General features: G+C 36.6%; 1 protein-coding gene across 13 annotated transcripts in view; it reads right to left on the reverse strand.

The window, feature by feature from the left end:
* Lrrfip2 (leucine rich repeat (in FLII) interacting protein 2) overlaps positions 1 to 18,091 on the reverse strand; it is a 128,648-nt gene that overhangs the window by 6,348 nt on the left and 104,209 nt on the right. For 9 of the 13 annotated variants that reach the window (XM_013513688.1, XM_013513682.1, XM_013513681.1 and 6 more), the window contains 5 exons: positions 12,645 to 12,737; positions 10,108 to 10,200; positions 5,071 to 5,172; positions 4,691 to 4,823; positions 3,048 to 3,097 (listed from right to left, as the gene is read on the reverse strand). In XM_013513688.1, the coding sequence (XP_013369142.1) occupies positions 3,048 to 3,097; positions 4,691 to 4,823; positions 5,071 to 5,172; positions 10,108 to 10,200; positions 12,645 to 12,737 (471 nt within the window). The remainder of the gene's footprint in view (positions 1 to 3,047; positions 3,098 to 4,690; positions 4,824 to 5,070; positions 5,173 to 10,107; positions 10,201 to 12,644; positions 12,738 to 18,091) is intronic. The other 4 variants (XM_013513689.1, XM_013513691.1, XM_013513690.1 and 1 more) reach the window with 2 other exon arrangements.

The raw sequence follows: 18,091 nt of genomic DNA on the forward strand, positions 1-18,091 counted from the left end.
AAGGCAGATCCTCATATCTGCCATACAAATCATTCACTCAAAAATATTTTCTTAGGAGCTTACTATGAGACAAGGTTCTAGGTACTAGAGACAAGCTCTAAACAAATACAAAAAACTATTGAGCCCGAGGATCAGGTGTCCTAACAAAAAGCCAGCCATGTTGCCATGTCTGTAATTCCGGCCTCAGAGAGGCTAAGGCGGGAGGATCACAAGTGTGAGGCCAGTCTGGGCTACACAGAAAGTTCAAGGTTGGCCTAGACTACACTGGGAGACCCTGTCTCTAAAACAAACAAACCAACCAAAAAACCGCTACATTTTATTATTTGTGTAGTTTATGGAACAGTACAGGGATTTGTGTTACTTTTACTAGAAACAGAAACATCCATGAAACTTTTTGTTGAGAGATAAGTTAAATTCTTATTTAGAAAACTTTCTGTAGACAAAAATAATTGAAAGTATACAAGTGACTTTCCCAATGGCCCTCAACACCAGCAACTCATACCGTACAACCCATACTCTTCATTTACTAACTTTTCCTAATGGCTGAAACTCATTCAATGAACCCTCTAGAGACATCGGTCCATCAAGAGCAAAGCCTCACCTCCTCAGCCTCTTCTCAGTGCTCTAAAGGAAACGTTTGTCTCCTACGAACCAAGCTTCCTCTGCAGCCTACCAAACACTGGCTGTTTGTTAAATTCCACAGCCTCCTCTCACTGACCTTGGGAATGGAATAGGTGCCCTCTTGCTTTCCTTGCTATTGCTGAAGTAGTCTACCTCTACCCAGAAGGTCCAGTTCTTAATCTCATCTCTTCAAGTTATATATATTCCCTCTCATCACTGCTGTCATCCCACTCCTTCACCATTTAACCTCCTGACTCACGGTCCCTCAAGACTACTGTCTTAATTCTTGGTAATTTCTATATATACTGAAGTACAGGCTCTCTCCTTTAACTCAATTCTCACACTCTAGAAGGCTCCCTCTCCAAGGATCTTATCATCTACCTCTTCTTGCTCCCAGCCACTCACACCAAGCCATGTGACAGATATCATTAGATAACCACAGTTTCTGTACAACTGAGTTCCATGTATCTTCTCTCTACAACCACAGTTCCTCATCTTTCCAAACCACTCTCTCTAGACCCTAACCTAACATCCTTTAACCCCACTGGTCCTGTACTTCTAATTCACTGGTTCCATTTTCTTCTACTGTACCTTGGTATTTTTTGCTATGTCTGATAAGACTGTCTTTATCCACTTTAATTTCTAGGTCCATCATTATCATCACTCTCATACATTCCCTGAACCCCTTATCCCACTACACTTGCTGGTAAAATGCCTCTACTCATTCCATGCCCACTCTTATAAGGCTAAATATAACTGGACACACAGATATGTTAAATACATAAGCACAAATCTTTTAACACACCATATAATTCACTTCTTAATTATGTTTGTTTCTCTGATCTCTTCACACTAGAATGTAGGGTCCACTGGGGTAGAAATGTTTTTGACTAATTTATTTTCTTAAATATCCCAAGTGCCTAGAATAGTACCTGACAAACAATGGAATTTCACTTAACATTTGCTGATGATTGAATAGTAGTAAGGGAGAAAAGTCAAAATCATTCAAGGAATCTTCCCAGAACTAAAGAATAGGAGTGCCTAAAAGTGACAGAGGGCCAGTAACCTGTGACTGAGGCCCAGTTTCAAAACATCACTGTGAATTTCAAAATAGCAGGAAAAAAGACAATAGGATACTAGCTTCCATAAGAGGGGTAAATGTCACAAAAATCAAACCTGACTCCCAAATCCTCAAAAACCACAATGGAAGACAGAGAATAATAAAGATTAATTAATTTCTTTTAATCTGAAGGAAAAACCACTGCAACCCAGAATTAAATACCCTTCCAAACTACCAAGTAAGTAAGCGGGTAAAATAAAGACACTTTAAGAGCTGCAAGGTCATGAGAAATTAGTGGCCCATATCCCTTTCCTCAGGAAATGAAGGAAGACACAGCAAAATCAGATAAAGAGGAAGGCACAAGAGACTAGGAATAGGGAGCACAACCCCTATCACAGAGAAAAATCTCCATATGCCAATCACATCTCTCTATGGAAGCAATAAGTTCAGGATGGGGTGAGTCAGATGCTGTAAGACTCATCAGGTGCAGCTTAGAGTAAAACTAACATCTCAAAACACTAAGAATGGGTTTAAATTACTGTTTAAAACTGTTTATGCTGGGTGTGCATAAATTACTATGCGGATTTTTCCATATAAATCACTCCCAGCAACTGGGAGTGGGAGGCAGGAGGACTGCCAAGAGAGGCCAGCCTGAGCTACATAGTGAGTTCAAGGCCAGCCTGAACTAATGAGACCTTCTCTCAAAAAACAAAACTCTAAGTTACTGATTAGGAGAAAAAAAAAATCAGGCAAATAAACAAAGAAAACTCACAATTTTAACTATAAAGAAAACAAGCAATTGTGAAGATGAAAATGACCCTAAAATGTAACAGGGCACCCCTGTGACTCGTGTTTGGAGTCTGGAGGACAGCACGCTGGACTCATGCTGTCCCTTCATTAGGAGTCTACAGTATGGGAAGTATGCATGCAAGCAGCAGAGGCAGAGGATGAAAGGCAGGTATGTCCTCATCTTCCACACAGCGCTGCCAATAGAAAATGCCTAAAACGCAACAAGAGGCAACACAAGCATGCTACAGACAGTACACATCAAGATTTGGCTAAAAACTGAATAGAAATGGCCAGGGTTAAGGGAAGGCAGGTGATTGCTGTCTTTACAACAAGCTTTATAAAACTAAATGTCTCAAAGTTTGTGTTCCATAAAAATTTTTGAAAGAGTGACAAACGCAAAATGTGATCAAAAAGTAAAATAACATGTGAGTTACCTTTTTAACTTTTAATCTCATTGAGTGCTAATGTTTGAAATTAAACACATTTCCAATTTGTAATGAACATTTTAATTTACTGACATTTAACATTAACTGAGTCTAGCAAAATCAGTAATACCGTCCAGTGAGAATATCTTTACCTGTGATAGTAGCTCTTCCTTTTCTCCAGCAAGTTTTCGTAGCCTTACATCTTTAAAAAAAAGAAAAGTTGCAAACTAAATTTGTAATGTAGTATATAAACAATTAAAAATAGTTCCCAAAAGTCGTAAGTATCAGCAGTCTGATAAAGTACTTATAGCTCTGACAATGAAAACAAAGACTTTAATAGTATTACTGAAGAATATTTAATTATCCCAAATGTATTTTCCACACAACCAATATTTACTGGGCACTAAATACATTTGTTCCCACAATAATGATTTTTCCACATAAAGATAAACTGAAGTACAAAAGAGGCCATTTTTTTCTTTCAAAAAATTGGAAGCTTTCACCAATAGACACACAAGAATGCCAACAGCATTTGCACGGGCATACACCCTTAGCAGGAGAATTCAAAACAAGTGAAAGAAGAAAGGGAATAAAAGGGCTGGGTGGGGCAAGCTAGAGCACAGGAAATAGAGGAACACAATGCGGAAAGAAGCAAGTTCCACAAATGTTACAGGGTGAAGTGAAGGGAATCATCTCAAAGATGAGGATAGCTGAGGGCAGTCTGAGGCTGGGGAGTACACTGTTAGGTCTTTCTCCTGGCCTATGCAGAGAGCTGCTTCTTCCTACGTAGACATTAAAACACGCCTCTTGGGTTAAGGAGATACCTCTAGTTCAGTAAAAGCAGCAGCTGACATCTGGTCTGCCACCACCCACAATTAAGGAAGGTTACAGCCAAATGTAGTTTCTTCAGCACCTTCTGAACAGGCAAAAGGAAACACTTGCCCATAGCCGTCTACTCATTCCATTCTCTAGATCTTCCTTGTCACTCACCTAGCATCCTCTGTTTTATCAATGTGCTCTACAATTAATTAAATTTCTAGAATTCTGCACATTGGTAAATGTGCTAACTTCTAAAATGTTTTTCAGCTTCTGCCACTGTTACAGTACCTCTCACATACATAAAAAAAAACAGAAAAGGAAAAAGACTGTTTCCTAATAAATAAAAGTGAGCTGATAATACATTATCTACTATATTTCATCTTCTACAGCAGAATTCTTAGTGGTAGCAATGGATGGGGACCTCTGTGATTTCCTCAGAAGAGGTGTCATTACATCATTAGATTCTCAAAGGTTTACATTTAAGAAGCCTAAATTTTAAGAGGCTTAAAAGCGCTTACCTGGGAGTTACACTCCTGTAATACCTATTGTGATCATCTATTTCTTGCCTTAAGAAATGTGGTGGCAAAGAGCTACTAAACCCTGGGCTAAGTAGTGAAACAAAACCAGATGCTCAGGAAGAAGAACATACAAACCTACTTGGAAAGCATCTCGTCAGCCCACAGCTCCCCTAGGATAAGCATGCCAACCTCTCGCTGCAGAAAGTTTGAATTAAGTGAAAAGCAGTATGTACAGACCCACAGTGCTTCTACTCAGGGGCCTTATACTTGCTATCTTTTAAGGACTCATACCCCAGCAAGATCAAGGGTGTCTGATAACAGTATGTCCAGATACTTCTTAAAGATGTAGGCAAGTCTCAAATGACCTTTATATGCTGTTTTTGTTTTTCAAGCTGGGATATAAACAAGCTGGAAGCCCAACAACATTAATCCAAGACAGAATGCAACCAGTGTCTTACCTAGTGGCCCTTCTCCTGCTGACTCCAAGACCTGAGCAGCTTCCTGAGACACAACAGTAATGGCTCCAACCACTGGTTCATGACTGACATCACCATTGGGCGTGCCATCAGGGATTATAACTAAGCCATGTTTCTGTGTGGAAGAAAAAAAAAGATGGCCCACATGGAATCAGAAAGCTCTGTGAGGTAACTCTGCAACAATGTGCTTGCCACAGGTAAAACCTAATTAGAAATCATTATGTAGAAAATACTTCTGCAAAGGAAATGACTTACTGTACCATATCAAAACTGTATTCAAGATAAGAAAGATGACAGGATGAAAGAAAGGAAGGTAGAGTAAAGCAGTAAGGGATGTGAGCTCCAGGCTCATGCTAACATACCTCTCCTGTCTTCACTGTCTCCTGCAGATCAGCCAGTTCCTCTCTGAGCATATCTCGCTCATTCCTAAGGCAGGCAATGTATTCTTTCTGTTTCTCTAGGGCCTAGTATTAGGCAGGGCAGCAAGGGAAAGAATGGCACAGAAAAAAAGAGCAAGTGAAAAGTAACTAATCCAAATAAGCAAAGATAAAAGCATAAAAAGCAAGGAAGCAGTTAAAAGCTTGGAAGCAAGCAATCAGGGGTAGAAACACACATATTATCTGTATATGGATTATACATCTCCAGAAGAGGGTTTTAGTAGAAACTAGTTCTCATGCATAAATTTGGCAATACATGCTTATCACATCAAGCAGAAAGACAAATCTTTCTTTTCCAGTCAATGCAGAAAACAGGAAAAGGAAGATGAAGACAGCAACAAAGAGTTGAAATTTCCTTACTGAACTCCTGAGTATATTTTCATTTGGTGAACAAAAAAACTGATCTCATGTTTAACTAAAATAGTTTATTCAAAAATATGCCAGTATTTTTAAATAAAAATGGCTCTGGAAAAAAATATCTAGTATGCATGTTATTTTAATTAAATATTGGTTGTATGGCTGTTCTCCAAATAGTATGGCAAAATATTTAATACCACTTAATCCAAAAATAGCTAATCTCCAAGAGGATTCAACTAAGACTCACTTGGTTTTCTGAAATACTTTCAAAATGTGAAAAACAAAAATAAAACACTGGACAAAACAAAGCCTACCTACAGTAGATTACAGATTTCAGAATCAAGTTCTTGGGTCCTGGCACATGCTTAACTTACCTATGCCTCAATCTCCTCATTGGAAAAAAAACAACAACAAAAGATAACCACAGCACCCACTTCATAAATGGAGGCTAGAAAGCGAGTTCAGCATAGAGCACCGTCTGGAGTGCTTATGACCACAGGAGACATCTCAGGGAAACCAGTGTTTTCACTGGCAATTCGTGGCCACATCCTGAATCTCACAACTGCCAGAGCTTAGAAGGTGGTGTGGAAGCAGAAACCTACTTTGGTCATCAGTGACAAATCGAGAGTACTTAACTATATAATAAAATAATCCAGACTTTAAAAAGCACTACCAAGTCAAGTAGCCCTAGCAGAAACCTGATAGCGGGGCTGTTTCAAATAAGCCTTTCTCTACATTTTTTTTTTTTTTTCTTGTATAAGTGCTTTCTACCAGCATTCTTGCTAACTGAAGAAGTTAAATTACAGCAGGTAACTCTGCTTGGCTTACTGCGTTCAGAAGTGGGTCAACTACTTAGTTATCAAAGGCTGAACAGTTGGGCAGTTTTTCAAAATCATTCTGATCCTATTTGACGACCCTGTAATAGAACTACTTGTCTCACCCTCATTTTGCTGATCAGAAAATTAAGGCTCAGAGAAGTTTTCCTTTTGTTTTTTTTGCACACAGTCTCAGTAAATAACAAGGCCAGAAAATGAATTCAGTTATTTTTAGTTCCAAAACCCTTGCATGCATTTTTTTTTATATCACAGTCCCATACAGGCTGCACTATGTTCTTTATTCACACTACAATGTCAACATCTAACTTTCCACAATTTGTACTCAAACTTTATGTGCCTGAAGTCTACCTACGAAAGTGGTACTTTAAGTTTCTAACAGCACATGGCATTTACGGTATCAAGTTAGTACTCACACTCCACTATCTTAACAACAAAAGAAACATGAGGAGAACAAATCCCAACAATACTTTCCTAAATGTTGATAGTCATTTTAATTTGTGCTGGCTTAGGTATTTTTGTTTGCATGCATAGCTGTATAACATCACCACATGTAACTGAGGAAATGACCACTGCCACAACATGCTCTGTATAAACGATATCATGGAATTTAAAAGACCTCTTAGGAAAAGACCAATTTGAAACTAGAAGTTCTAGCAAATGCTAGTGGAAGACCTCTACTCCCTCTTTCCATGTCTGTAGCACTGGCTTTCATTTTTACATTTAGACTTTTTCATTTCATTTCCCCTAATTACAGACAAGAAAATACAATATATCCTGTATATTTGGCCATTTCACCACAAAGTTTGAAAACTTACTGAAATAACTTATAATTGGATCAAATGTATTCATGCTGGATATGAAATCCTCTGTATTATCTGACCATATAATCACCACCCTTGTGTTTTCATGCAACAATAGTTCTTAGATTTTTCTTTTTTAGGGTGAAAAATACATGTTTGTGGAGCTCTATTTCCTGACCGACCTCAAATTCTAGCGTCACGAAGCCAAATGGTCTGTACAATGAGCTTAACTTTTGGGCAATGGTTTCAATCACCATGTAATTGCACAGGACATAAATACAATCAGAATGGGAATGAATTTGTGCGGCTATCCAGACATATCCAAGTAGTTCTATACACATGTTCATAGCAGCATTATTCACAACAGCCAAAAGGCAGAAACAACCTACGTGTTCATCAGTGGAGGTACATGGTATATATAAACAATGGGATATTATTCAGCTTTAAAAAGTAAGGATATTTATCTGATACATGCTGCAATACTGACGAACCCAAAGGGCATTGTGATAAGTATAATAAGACAGTCACAAATATAAAATTGAATATTATATGATTCTACTCATGAGGTACCAAGTGGTCAGACTAATAGAGACAGACAGAAACATGACCGCTAGGGGAAGGTGGTGGAGGTGGCAGCTGTTTGTAACGAGTACAGAGCACTAGCCTGGAAGGATGAAAATGTGCTGGAGATGGATGGTGATGATAGCAGCACATCAACGTGAACGTACTTAATGTCACTGAACAGTATGTTAGCACAATTTTTCAAATTAAAAACAATAAAAGGGAAAGGAACTGTTGTTACACAACAACTTGGATAAATCTTGAGGGACTGATGCTGAGTGAAATAGGTGAGTCCAGAATATTATATATGATTTCAGCTATATAACATTCTTAAAATGGCAAAAGTACAGAAACAGAGAACAGACTAGTTCCCAGGGCTGGGGGAGGGGCATATATAGTACATATGGCTATAAAAAAGGTGATGGAAATATTTTGTATCTTAATTATACGAGGGAAATATCCTGGTTGTGATACTATACTACAGTTGTGAAATATGTTACATTCGGGATAAACAAGACAAAGGGTATACGTAATCTTTCTGTATTTCATATATGTAGTTGTATATGAATGTAAAATTTTCTCTCAAAAAATTTAATTTTAAGAAGGCAAAGCTTTAGCCAGGCATGGTGGTGCACGCCTGTAATCCTAGCAGGATGATCACTGCAAGTTTGAGGCCAGGCTGTGCTACAAAATGAATTCAAGGTCAGCCTGAACTGCATAATGAAACCTTGTCTCAAAAAAGATTTAAAAAAAAAAAGTCAAAGCTTTGAACACATTATGGTATAGCCACAGAATAGAGGGCTGTACTTGTTTAAAAAGTGACAAGACAACTGAAGAGCTGAGTAATTTGTCATAACCATCAGCATGTCTTTTTGGTAGCAAAAATTAAAAAGAATAAAATTGTTTTGTTTTAAAGAGCTATTTTATTGGACTGAGAGTTGAAGGTTTTACTACAGGAACTCTTAAGAAAATCAGTTTAAAATACTAAGATAGCTATATGAATTAGAAACCTTGGCTCTGCAGATCTGTGCTACAGAAAATTATGTAAGGTCCTAAAAATCCATTCTAGATAATGACTAGATTTTAACTATATAAACTGCCTACTTCGTGTCACATATTTTTCATGCCTCATTTTAAATTTCACAACTAAAACTTTAAATAAAATTAGCAGTTCACAATTATAATTTCAAAATAATGCAGTTCATTTAATCCCCCAGAAAGCTTTGCTAGGGTAGAGTTTTAGAAATTTGGTAACTTAAATAATGTAAAAGTAGCCCTTTCAATTTTTGTCCATAAACTCAAAAAAAAATGTGGTTTTCCTATGTGTTTACTAACGAGAAGGTAGGATAGGTGAAGTAATAAAAAGAAATGGATACTGCTGACCACCAGCTGGGCTTCACAGCGTCCCTAACAATGGGAGGCAGATCCAGGAGACTCACTTTTGTTTTTTTTGTTTGTTTGTTTGTTTGGTTTGTTTTTGGTTTTTCTCCGGTACCGGGAACCGAACTCACGACCTTGCGCTTGCGAGGCAGGCGCTTTGCCACTGAGCTAAATCCCCAGCCCCCAGAAGATTCACTTTTGGGCATGTCTCTCACTGGTGCTTTTGGCAACCTTTGCCACCTTTTTCTTATTCCACCTAACCATAAGTAAAATAAGACTTCTCTTATTTGTTCTTCCTGTTTCCTCCATCACAACACTTCCCTGACAAGGTAAGCCTTTGGCAGATACATAGGCATAAATGGGATTGTCAAAGGTCACATGAGATAAGGACTGAAATTTTTTCAGCCTCCAGTATACTTGGAATCTACCTGCAGGGCTAAGCCCAAAAAGCAAAGAAGACTATTTCCTTATCTGGGCCCCTGCTTTAGGGAGTTTTGGGTTTATAATTAGAGTTAGCGTCACAGTTTGGCAACTCAGCCAAGTCTTACATTCCTATCCACTTCTATAATTAAACTAATTTTAATCTCTTCCTATTTTGTTCACCAAGGATTTATAGGATGTTAACTTTCCCCCCATCCTTGCTCCTTATCTTCTTGGTTCTTATCCAAATTCTTGTAAGAATACCAAACCACACACAAGAGTTTGAATTAAATGCTTGTGATATTTAATGGATAAGAATCCTATGGGAGACTTTGGATAAGAATCCTACGGGCATAAAGAACAACTTCCTTTGTAAGTCCATACTTTTAGGTTTTACAAGCCCTGAGCTGGCTAGAAAGAAGAGTTCTTTCTAAGCACAGTATCAAGTTTTCCTATGGAAGCCCCTGTCTTTCACTTATTCATATTTCACGCTGTATAAATGCACAAGAAGATTGAAAAGGACAGATTTTTACAAATCTCTAAGTTAAATTCTATTGGTTTATTCCTTGTATGTGAGCTTCTGATGAAAGCCCAATTTCATCTCATACCCCAATTTTTTTATCTTTCCAAAGAAGTGTCTCCTGGAGGTCAAACACCTCTTTTGTCATGGTGTCTATTTTCTGCTGCATGCGCTGATTCTCCTGCAGAGGAAGGGGTAAGAAAAGTAATAAAAGAAGAGAAATAAAAAAAGGAGGAAGTTAAAAGAAGGAAAACAGAATAAAAATTGAAAACTTAAGAAAAAGGGGATGAAAGTCTGTGATAAACAGAAAAAAGAAAGAGTGGTTTGCTAAAAGGAAAGATTATGTTCAGAGTCTTGGTTACGTAAGTCTTGCTGGCTTGCCCCATAAAAATAATCAAGGAGGCTCTGGGGTTGTCCCTCAGTGGTAGAGCATATGCTTAGCATACCCAAACCCTGGGTTCTATCTCCAGCACTGCAGGAAAAAAAAAAAAGCAAAAGTAAACAAGGCGACTGTGAATAAATAACTTCCAACCACAACTATGTGGCAGCAAGCCAGGCGGGGTTTCTGTATACATACAGCTCCATATGTATACTCCTCCTTTCATAGCCTCCCCCCCTTTTTGCAAACATGGAACAGTGTATATTTCTAGAGGAACCTACAATAGCAGAATCTATAATAATAGCAAGAACATCCTAAATTACAAAGGAAAAATTGGTTTTTAGAAAAACTGAGGATAGGGATGTAGCTTAGGGGCACATTGCCTGCCTGGCAAGCGTGAGACTGGAATTTAACATTTAGTGATTTTCAAAGAACTCTTCTGATTGGGAAAGATGCTTAGTTTATAGCCTCTTAACAGTTTTTTCCCTGTGGACTACTGAAAAATTAACATTGTATATTCTTCCCATTCGTACATTACCTGTTTTGCCATGCAATTTTCAATTCAAAACCAAGAAAGTGTTATTTGTCATACTCAAGGTATTTCATTTCTATGTAATCATGGCCACTAACATCTAAAAGATCTCCAATGTAAACATAAAAAAACACTGAAAACTAAAGTTTTTAAAGTTTGTGTACTCTATACTGTGGGGATTTTAAAGGAGCCACGGAGACAAAGAATAGAAATCAAGCATTATAATCCTCTTAAATGTAATATGTAAACAACTGGAACAGTTAACCCTCATGTAAGCTACTGAATTTGAGAAGCAGTTCCAAAAGTAATTTTATGGGGCTGGGGATTTAGCTCAGTGGCACAGCGCCTGCCTGGCAAGCGCAAGGTTGTGAGTTCGATTCCTGGTACCAGAAAAAAACAAAAAAGTAGTTTTATTATTATTTGAAATCTTGAAAGGGAGAAAGCATTCATCTTAATTAGGATAAGAAATAAGGACTGGTATATTGACATGGAAAGACAAAAGAACAAAAAAGAAAAGGATTTTACATTGTTTTTTAAACAGCAGTAGGACACACAATTTAGACAATATGTTCCCTACCAGATGGAAAAAAAATGAGGCCAACAAACACACAGAATCTGACAGATCGTTATCTGTATCTGCATTTAGTATCTATATACTCTAGCTGTATGATTTTATTTTTCTTAAAAGTCATGAAAACTATACCAATTCACAAATAAAAAAGACAGTCATTTTTCCCTTATTAAATGGTTTTCATAGGTCATTTACAGTGAAAGAAATTAAGCACTGGAGGTCCAAAAAGGAAGAGGAAAAGAAGGAAAGAAAGACTAGAGTCTGAGTTGTCAGGAATGTGGACAAGTGTGGTGAACTACATGCCCTGGATCATTAAGAGCTGGCCTTCCTAGTATCACTAACATGTCATCAACACTAAATTAATTAATGTTAGAAACCCTTGAAAACCACACCTAGGTAGTAGGCAGGATCTTCTTCAAACTTCAACTTCAGGAGGGAAAAACACATTTAGAGAAGAACAGAGATACATGCAGGCTGACAAAATGATACTTTTTAAAAGGCCAGACAGGAGGCTAAGACAGGAGAGGAATGCCTCGAGTCTGAGACCATCCTGGGCTGTATAGTGAGTTGAAGGCCAGCCTAAACTATACAGCAAGACTTTATCTAAAATAAAAAAACAAATGAAAAAGTTGTTGGTGGACTAACTCCATCCCACTTAAGATATTACCACTAAGGTAGCAAAAACCTAAACCTCTACACTACCCAGCCTTCACTTTTTGTACAACAGGTACAGCTCTTGACAATTTCTTCTTTTTCATTTAGCTACCTTATAAAGGTATTTAACTGAAGAAAGTTTAACTTATTATATCTCAAGAATCATATCCCAAAAAGTGGTATTCACTATGTTCCAAAGAATAATGGTACTATTCATTTTTCCTTTTGCCTACTTCCTTGATATCTTTAGGATAAGCAGTGTGCTTAGGAATAAAAGACATTTAATGAAAGCTTCTGCTATTAAAGGGGAAATGTTTATAGGCCTGCCTTCATAGTTAATGTTTGAAAAATTTTAGGATAGCCAAATGTGGAAAGAGAAGTAACTCTTCATAGCATTTTAACTTTCTTCTCCTCCCAACACATATACAACTTCATCCTAAGCAACACATTTTTACCAAAATTAAGTATTTCCATAGTTCACATACATACCTCAATAAGTTCATCTCTTTGCCGAAGGCCTTCTTTAAGTTCATCCATCTTATGCTGTAGCACACTACACATATGTTTCTGCCTTTCCAGCTCCTGTTATAAAACACACAACATAGCACATAACAAATCTAATACATGCAATACAACAAAGAAGCCAAATATGACATCCAGAAATGCCCTTTAACTGCTAATTTACAATAACCTAGAACAACTGTATATTCAATGGAAAGGTTCAAACACCGTAAAATTTTCATCTTGCATGGGATGAAAGGAAAGGAGAACAAACTACGCATGCATTTAATAAAAATTATCCAAAGTGCAGGGGTAAACTACTATGCTAAAAATAATTCGAAACTGTAAAAGCTTAATAAGGGGAAGGGTCAATAAAATAAACTACATAAAAATTAAAACTTTTAAATGGCAAAAGACACCACAAAGTAAAAAGATAATGACAAACTACCAAAAATATAGTTTATTTAAGAAACAAACAGTTACTATTTTTCCATATTCAAAAAATCCCTAAAAGAGCCAGGGCTTTAGCTCAGTGGCACAGCACCTGCCAAGCATGAAGTCCTGAGTTTGATTCCCAGTACAAAAAAAAAAAAAAAAAAAAATCTCTGAATTTAAAAATACTAGCTACATAGAAAAATAGATTAAAGCCGGGCATGGTGGCACATGCCTGTGATCCCAGCACTCGGGAGGCTGAGGCAGAAGGATTGATGCAAGTTCAAGGCCAGACTGGGCTACAAAGTGAGCGCAAGGTCAGCCTGAACTGCATAGTGAGACCCTGTCTTACAAAGACAAAAAAGAGAGAGAGCGGGAGGAGACAGGGAAGGAAGGAGGGAGACAGAGAAAGAAAAACAGACTAAAGAAATGGGCAGTTTACAGAAAAATACATCAAACACCTCTGAATATGAAAAAGATGCTCATATGAAGAAAATGCAAAGTAAAACCATATTTCTAACTAAAATACTAGTAAAAGTCCAAAACACTTACACAGGGGAATTCAGCAGTATCAAAAAAAACCACATACTTTCCAACCCAAAATCCCACTCCTATGACATTTTATTTGGTATAAAAGTAACTTTGCAAAAAATATAAAGTCTTAATGCAATATAGTATATTACTTTTGCTAGATTACTTAAAGCACTGCAAAGAACCTGAATGTTCATGAATATGAAACTGGTGAAACAAGATGTCCACACAATAGGCTAACTATGAACGGTGAAAAAGAATGAGGACTACTTCTCTATACTACTCTGAGAAAGTGATAAAATCAAGGTGCAGGACAGCATGTATAGTGTTCCACCATTTTCTAGGGAAGGGGTGATACAAATATATATATTTAATTCATAGGTACAGATTTCTGAATGATGTATGTACCCAGTGGTGGCAAACCTATGGCACACATGCCGCAGCAGGCTGTTTGTTATCATTGAGAGCTCTAAAAGGTTCGCCATCACTGTATGTACCTATCCTTTTTGACTAGAAATGGTTAATATATCTTCTTGGATTTTAAAAAATGAAAAAACAAACCATTAAATTTTAAAATTCCACACATGGAGGTAGAAAAGGACGAATGAATAAATGTAGTGTATATATATAGCGTAATATTATTCAACCTAAAAATAAAGGAGCTCTTGTTGCTTTAATACATTATGTTAAACAAAATAAGTCAGTACAAAAACACAGCTGTTGTATGATTCTAATTATAAGTACTTAGAGAACTCCAATTCATAGAAACCAAAAACAGAAATGTAGTTGCCAAGAATAGCGAGAAATGAGGAACTGTCTTATGGGTATAGAGTTAGTTTTGTTAGATGAAACAGGAAGATCTGATGCACAACAATGAATACGCTTAACACTAGTGAACTGCAATCCTTAAAACTGTTTAAATGCTAAATTTTAAGTTGCATTTTTTACAATAAAAACTTAAAATGTAAAATCAGTTCCTACATATTGAAGATAAAAAACACAGAAAATAAGCTGTATGTCTAGCTAGTAAGAATAAGAAAACAAACTATTTCAACTAACTTTTAAAAACAATACTTTGGCTACACATAGTCTAGTGGCAAAAATAAAAGCCAAACCAAACCAAATACTTTTAACTATTTTCAGTAATTATACTGGTGTTAATGGTGGTACTGCTATTTTGGGTCATGTGAAATAAAACAGTAAGAATATAACATAACTACTATATCTCCAGTGACTCAGAGAACTAGGAATTATAAAGTAAGAAAAAGGAGATACAGATGTACAACAGAAGAGGTTAAGTAAAATCCCTAAAGTCCTAAATATAAACTGAAACTTAAAGACAAACTCATAATATATTTTGTAACTGAAAACAAAAAACCCACTTATGTATTTCACAGATATAAACAGGGACCACCTCAGCACCAATGAGCACCGACAGTGCTACATGAAAAGAGGACTAGGGCTCCTTGGGCAAATGGCAGATTTCAGCTCAGGGAGAGAAAATATGTAAGCTGAGAAGGGAATATCTCCTGTCAGAAAGCAAAAAAAGCTACCAGACACATTTTGTATTCATCATAAACACTTAGAAATCAATCTGAAGAGGCTCATTAGCCAAAAATGGGATAATTAAAAATGTGAGACATCAAAAAGAATAAAAGCCACCATGCACTCAAAACATCAAATGTTTGAACTTACAGTTTCATAATATTTTAAAAAGAAAACAACCGATTGGTCACTATGAAAGGATTCTTTAAATTCCTAATTTTGAAAATTTATAAATAAAGGCAAAGAATCAAGTTTTCTTGCTTTCCTATGTAAGCTGTTTTATCTGAGTAATAAGTTTCTTTTTAAAGATAGACTTAATATACAAAGCAGAAGAAAGTAAAAAGACAACCTGCAGGATGAGAGAAAATTATATATAAATTGTATTTCCAACAAGAAATTTATATCTAGAATATATAAACACTTCTCAACTCAATAATGAGACAAATAACCCAATTAAAACATGGGCGAAAGATCTGGCCAACATTTCTCTAAGGAAGATCTCTCAATATGTCCATGAAAATATGTTCAAAACTCACTAGTCCCCTAGGGACTAGCCATTAGGATGGCAAGAAATAAAAAGTCAGATAATAGTAAGTGTTGGTGAGGATATGGAGAAATCAGAACCAGCATCCACTATGAATAAGGAACATAAAATGATGAAGCTGCTTGGATAACAGTCTGGCATTCCTAAACAGTTACACACAGATTTACAACGCGATCCCAAAATTCCACTCCTACATAGATAATTAAGACAAAGGAAAATATGTTCACACAAAACATTGCACACACGTACAATTACAGCAACAACACTCCTAACAGCTGAAAAGAGAAATCACCCAAATGTCCACCAATACAAAGGGATAAAGAAAATGTGACGTACTCATGCAATGGAATATTAATACACCATAAAAAGGAATGAACTTCTGATATATGCTACAACACAGACAGACCTGGAAAATATACTAAGTGAAGATGTCAATAACAAAAGAACATATATGGTTCCATTACTTGGAGTTGGGAGTAGGAGAGGGAGATAAGAAGATGACAGGTAAAAGATACATAATTTCTTTGTGAGATCTTAAAATTAGTCAAAAGTGTGTGTGGTGATGGGTGTACATACATTTATACTACAAACCACTGAACTGTATACTTTAAATGGATGAATTATAATGGTATGTCAACTGTATCTTAGTAAAGCTATTTAGTAAGAGTAAATAAATCAGTACTGATAAAATCAGAATATCCTATTCCACAACACCTAATGAACTATGAGACCTAACCATCCAGCTACAGCATCAATGTGGGCCTCCTAAACTAAGGTAACTACACTGCCTTATGAAGTAGATGTGCCAAAAAGGCTAGAATTAAGTCCCCACACCTAACATATTTACAAGCACTAGATGGGGAAAGGGAACATGGTAAAGATGTTACGTGAATGAAATGTAAGACTATAAACATGTTAAGCAATCTAATTTCTTCAACACATAAATTGCAAGGGAGGAAAAAGGTGAAAGGGAACCTGTTAATTAAAAAGACTTACCTACTAATTTCAAGGTATGGAACTTATCTGATCCTGACTTTTTTTTTAACTATAAAAAGGTAAACCACCTAAGGTATTTTGAAACTGATGAATACTAACAGTGACTAAAATACCGAGTGCTTAGAACTTGCTTCAATACAACAGCAAGAGAAATGGGTAGGGCAAAACTGACAACAGGCTGACAGTGGTTGGGAACAGGTGGGTAAGTTCATGAGGATTCATTATATTCCTCTGTATGATTTTTAAAATATTTAAAACCTGTGATAAAATTTTTAGATGTTAAATAAGCTGATTTCCTATTAAAATAAAGAGCTATTAAAAAGATGGTAACATATTTAAAACAATGCTAATATTCTGTTCCTGAAGTAGGCATACACAAGGCTTAAGGTGCAGTTATTTGAGTTTTTTTTTTGTGGTTTTTTTTTTTTTTTGTCTTTTTGAGACAGCGTCTCACTATGCAGTTCAGGCTGGCCTGGAGCTCACTTTGCAGCCCAGGCTGATCTTGAACTTGCAAGGATCTTCCTGCCTCAGCCTCCCGAGTGCTGGGATTACAGGTGTGCACCACGACACCTGGCTAAGGTGCAATTATTTTAATTCCAGCAAGAAGCACTAAAAACATTTTGAAATTTTTCATCATTATCGTTGTTTTCGTTGAGTCGGCCTTCTCTACTCTCCTCATCTGCTGCTATAATGAAATACACCACAGTGCTCAGCCTTTTTGTATATCTACATATATTAAACATTCTACTACATAAGTCAATACTACTATCTGTTTAGAATAAGAGAGCTTAGGATGAAAGTATGTTGGCAAGAGACTTTCTCAAAGCAGGCATCACAATATGTGAAGCAGATTGTCAAGGTATTTAAAAAGCTTACAGATTCTAAGTTGGGAAAGTAATAAAAAATTGTTTAAAGCCCTGTGCATACTAAGATATCGCTCTTAGAAAATGACAGGAAAAACTCAGTCGGTTAAAATAATCATACATATTTTTATTTTTAAAAATGCTCAGGGTTATGACAGACAGAGAGATGATAACTCACTTTAGTTCTGACCATTAAATACTCAACATAAGATTTTCTTCTAATTTGCAGAAGAGCCAGAAATACATACTAAGAACATGTGGTGAGGCAAAACAAAACAAAACAAAAACAGTGGAACTCTAGGCAAATCATGATGGCTCCGAATTTCCAAAATTGGTCTATAAGACACAAGGAGAATCAAAGAGGAAACCACCTAGTATTGCCATAAAGTCATACTTTTCAATGAGCCACTCCTAAGCCAATGTAAAAATATCACCAGGATATAGCTCAGTGGCACAGTGCCTGCTTAGCAAGCCAGGAAAGCAAAGGAAAGGAAGGGAAAGGAAAGGGAAAAGGGAAGGGAAGG

This window comes from Chinchilla lanigera, unplaced genomic scaffold (assembly GCF_000276665.1).
Source record: "Chinchilla lanigera isolate Chin_1 unplaced genomic scaffold, ChiLan1.0 scaffold00020, whole genome shotgun sequence".
Classification (NCBI taxonomy): Eukaryota; Metazoa; Chordata; class Mammalia; order Rodentia; family Chinchillidae; genus Chinchilla; species Chinchilla lanigera.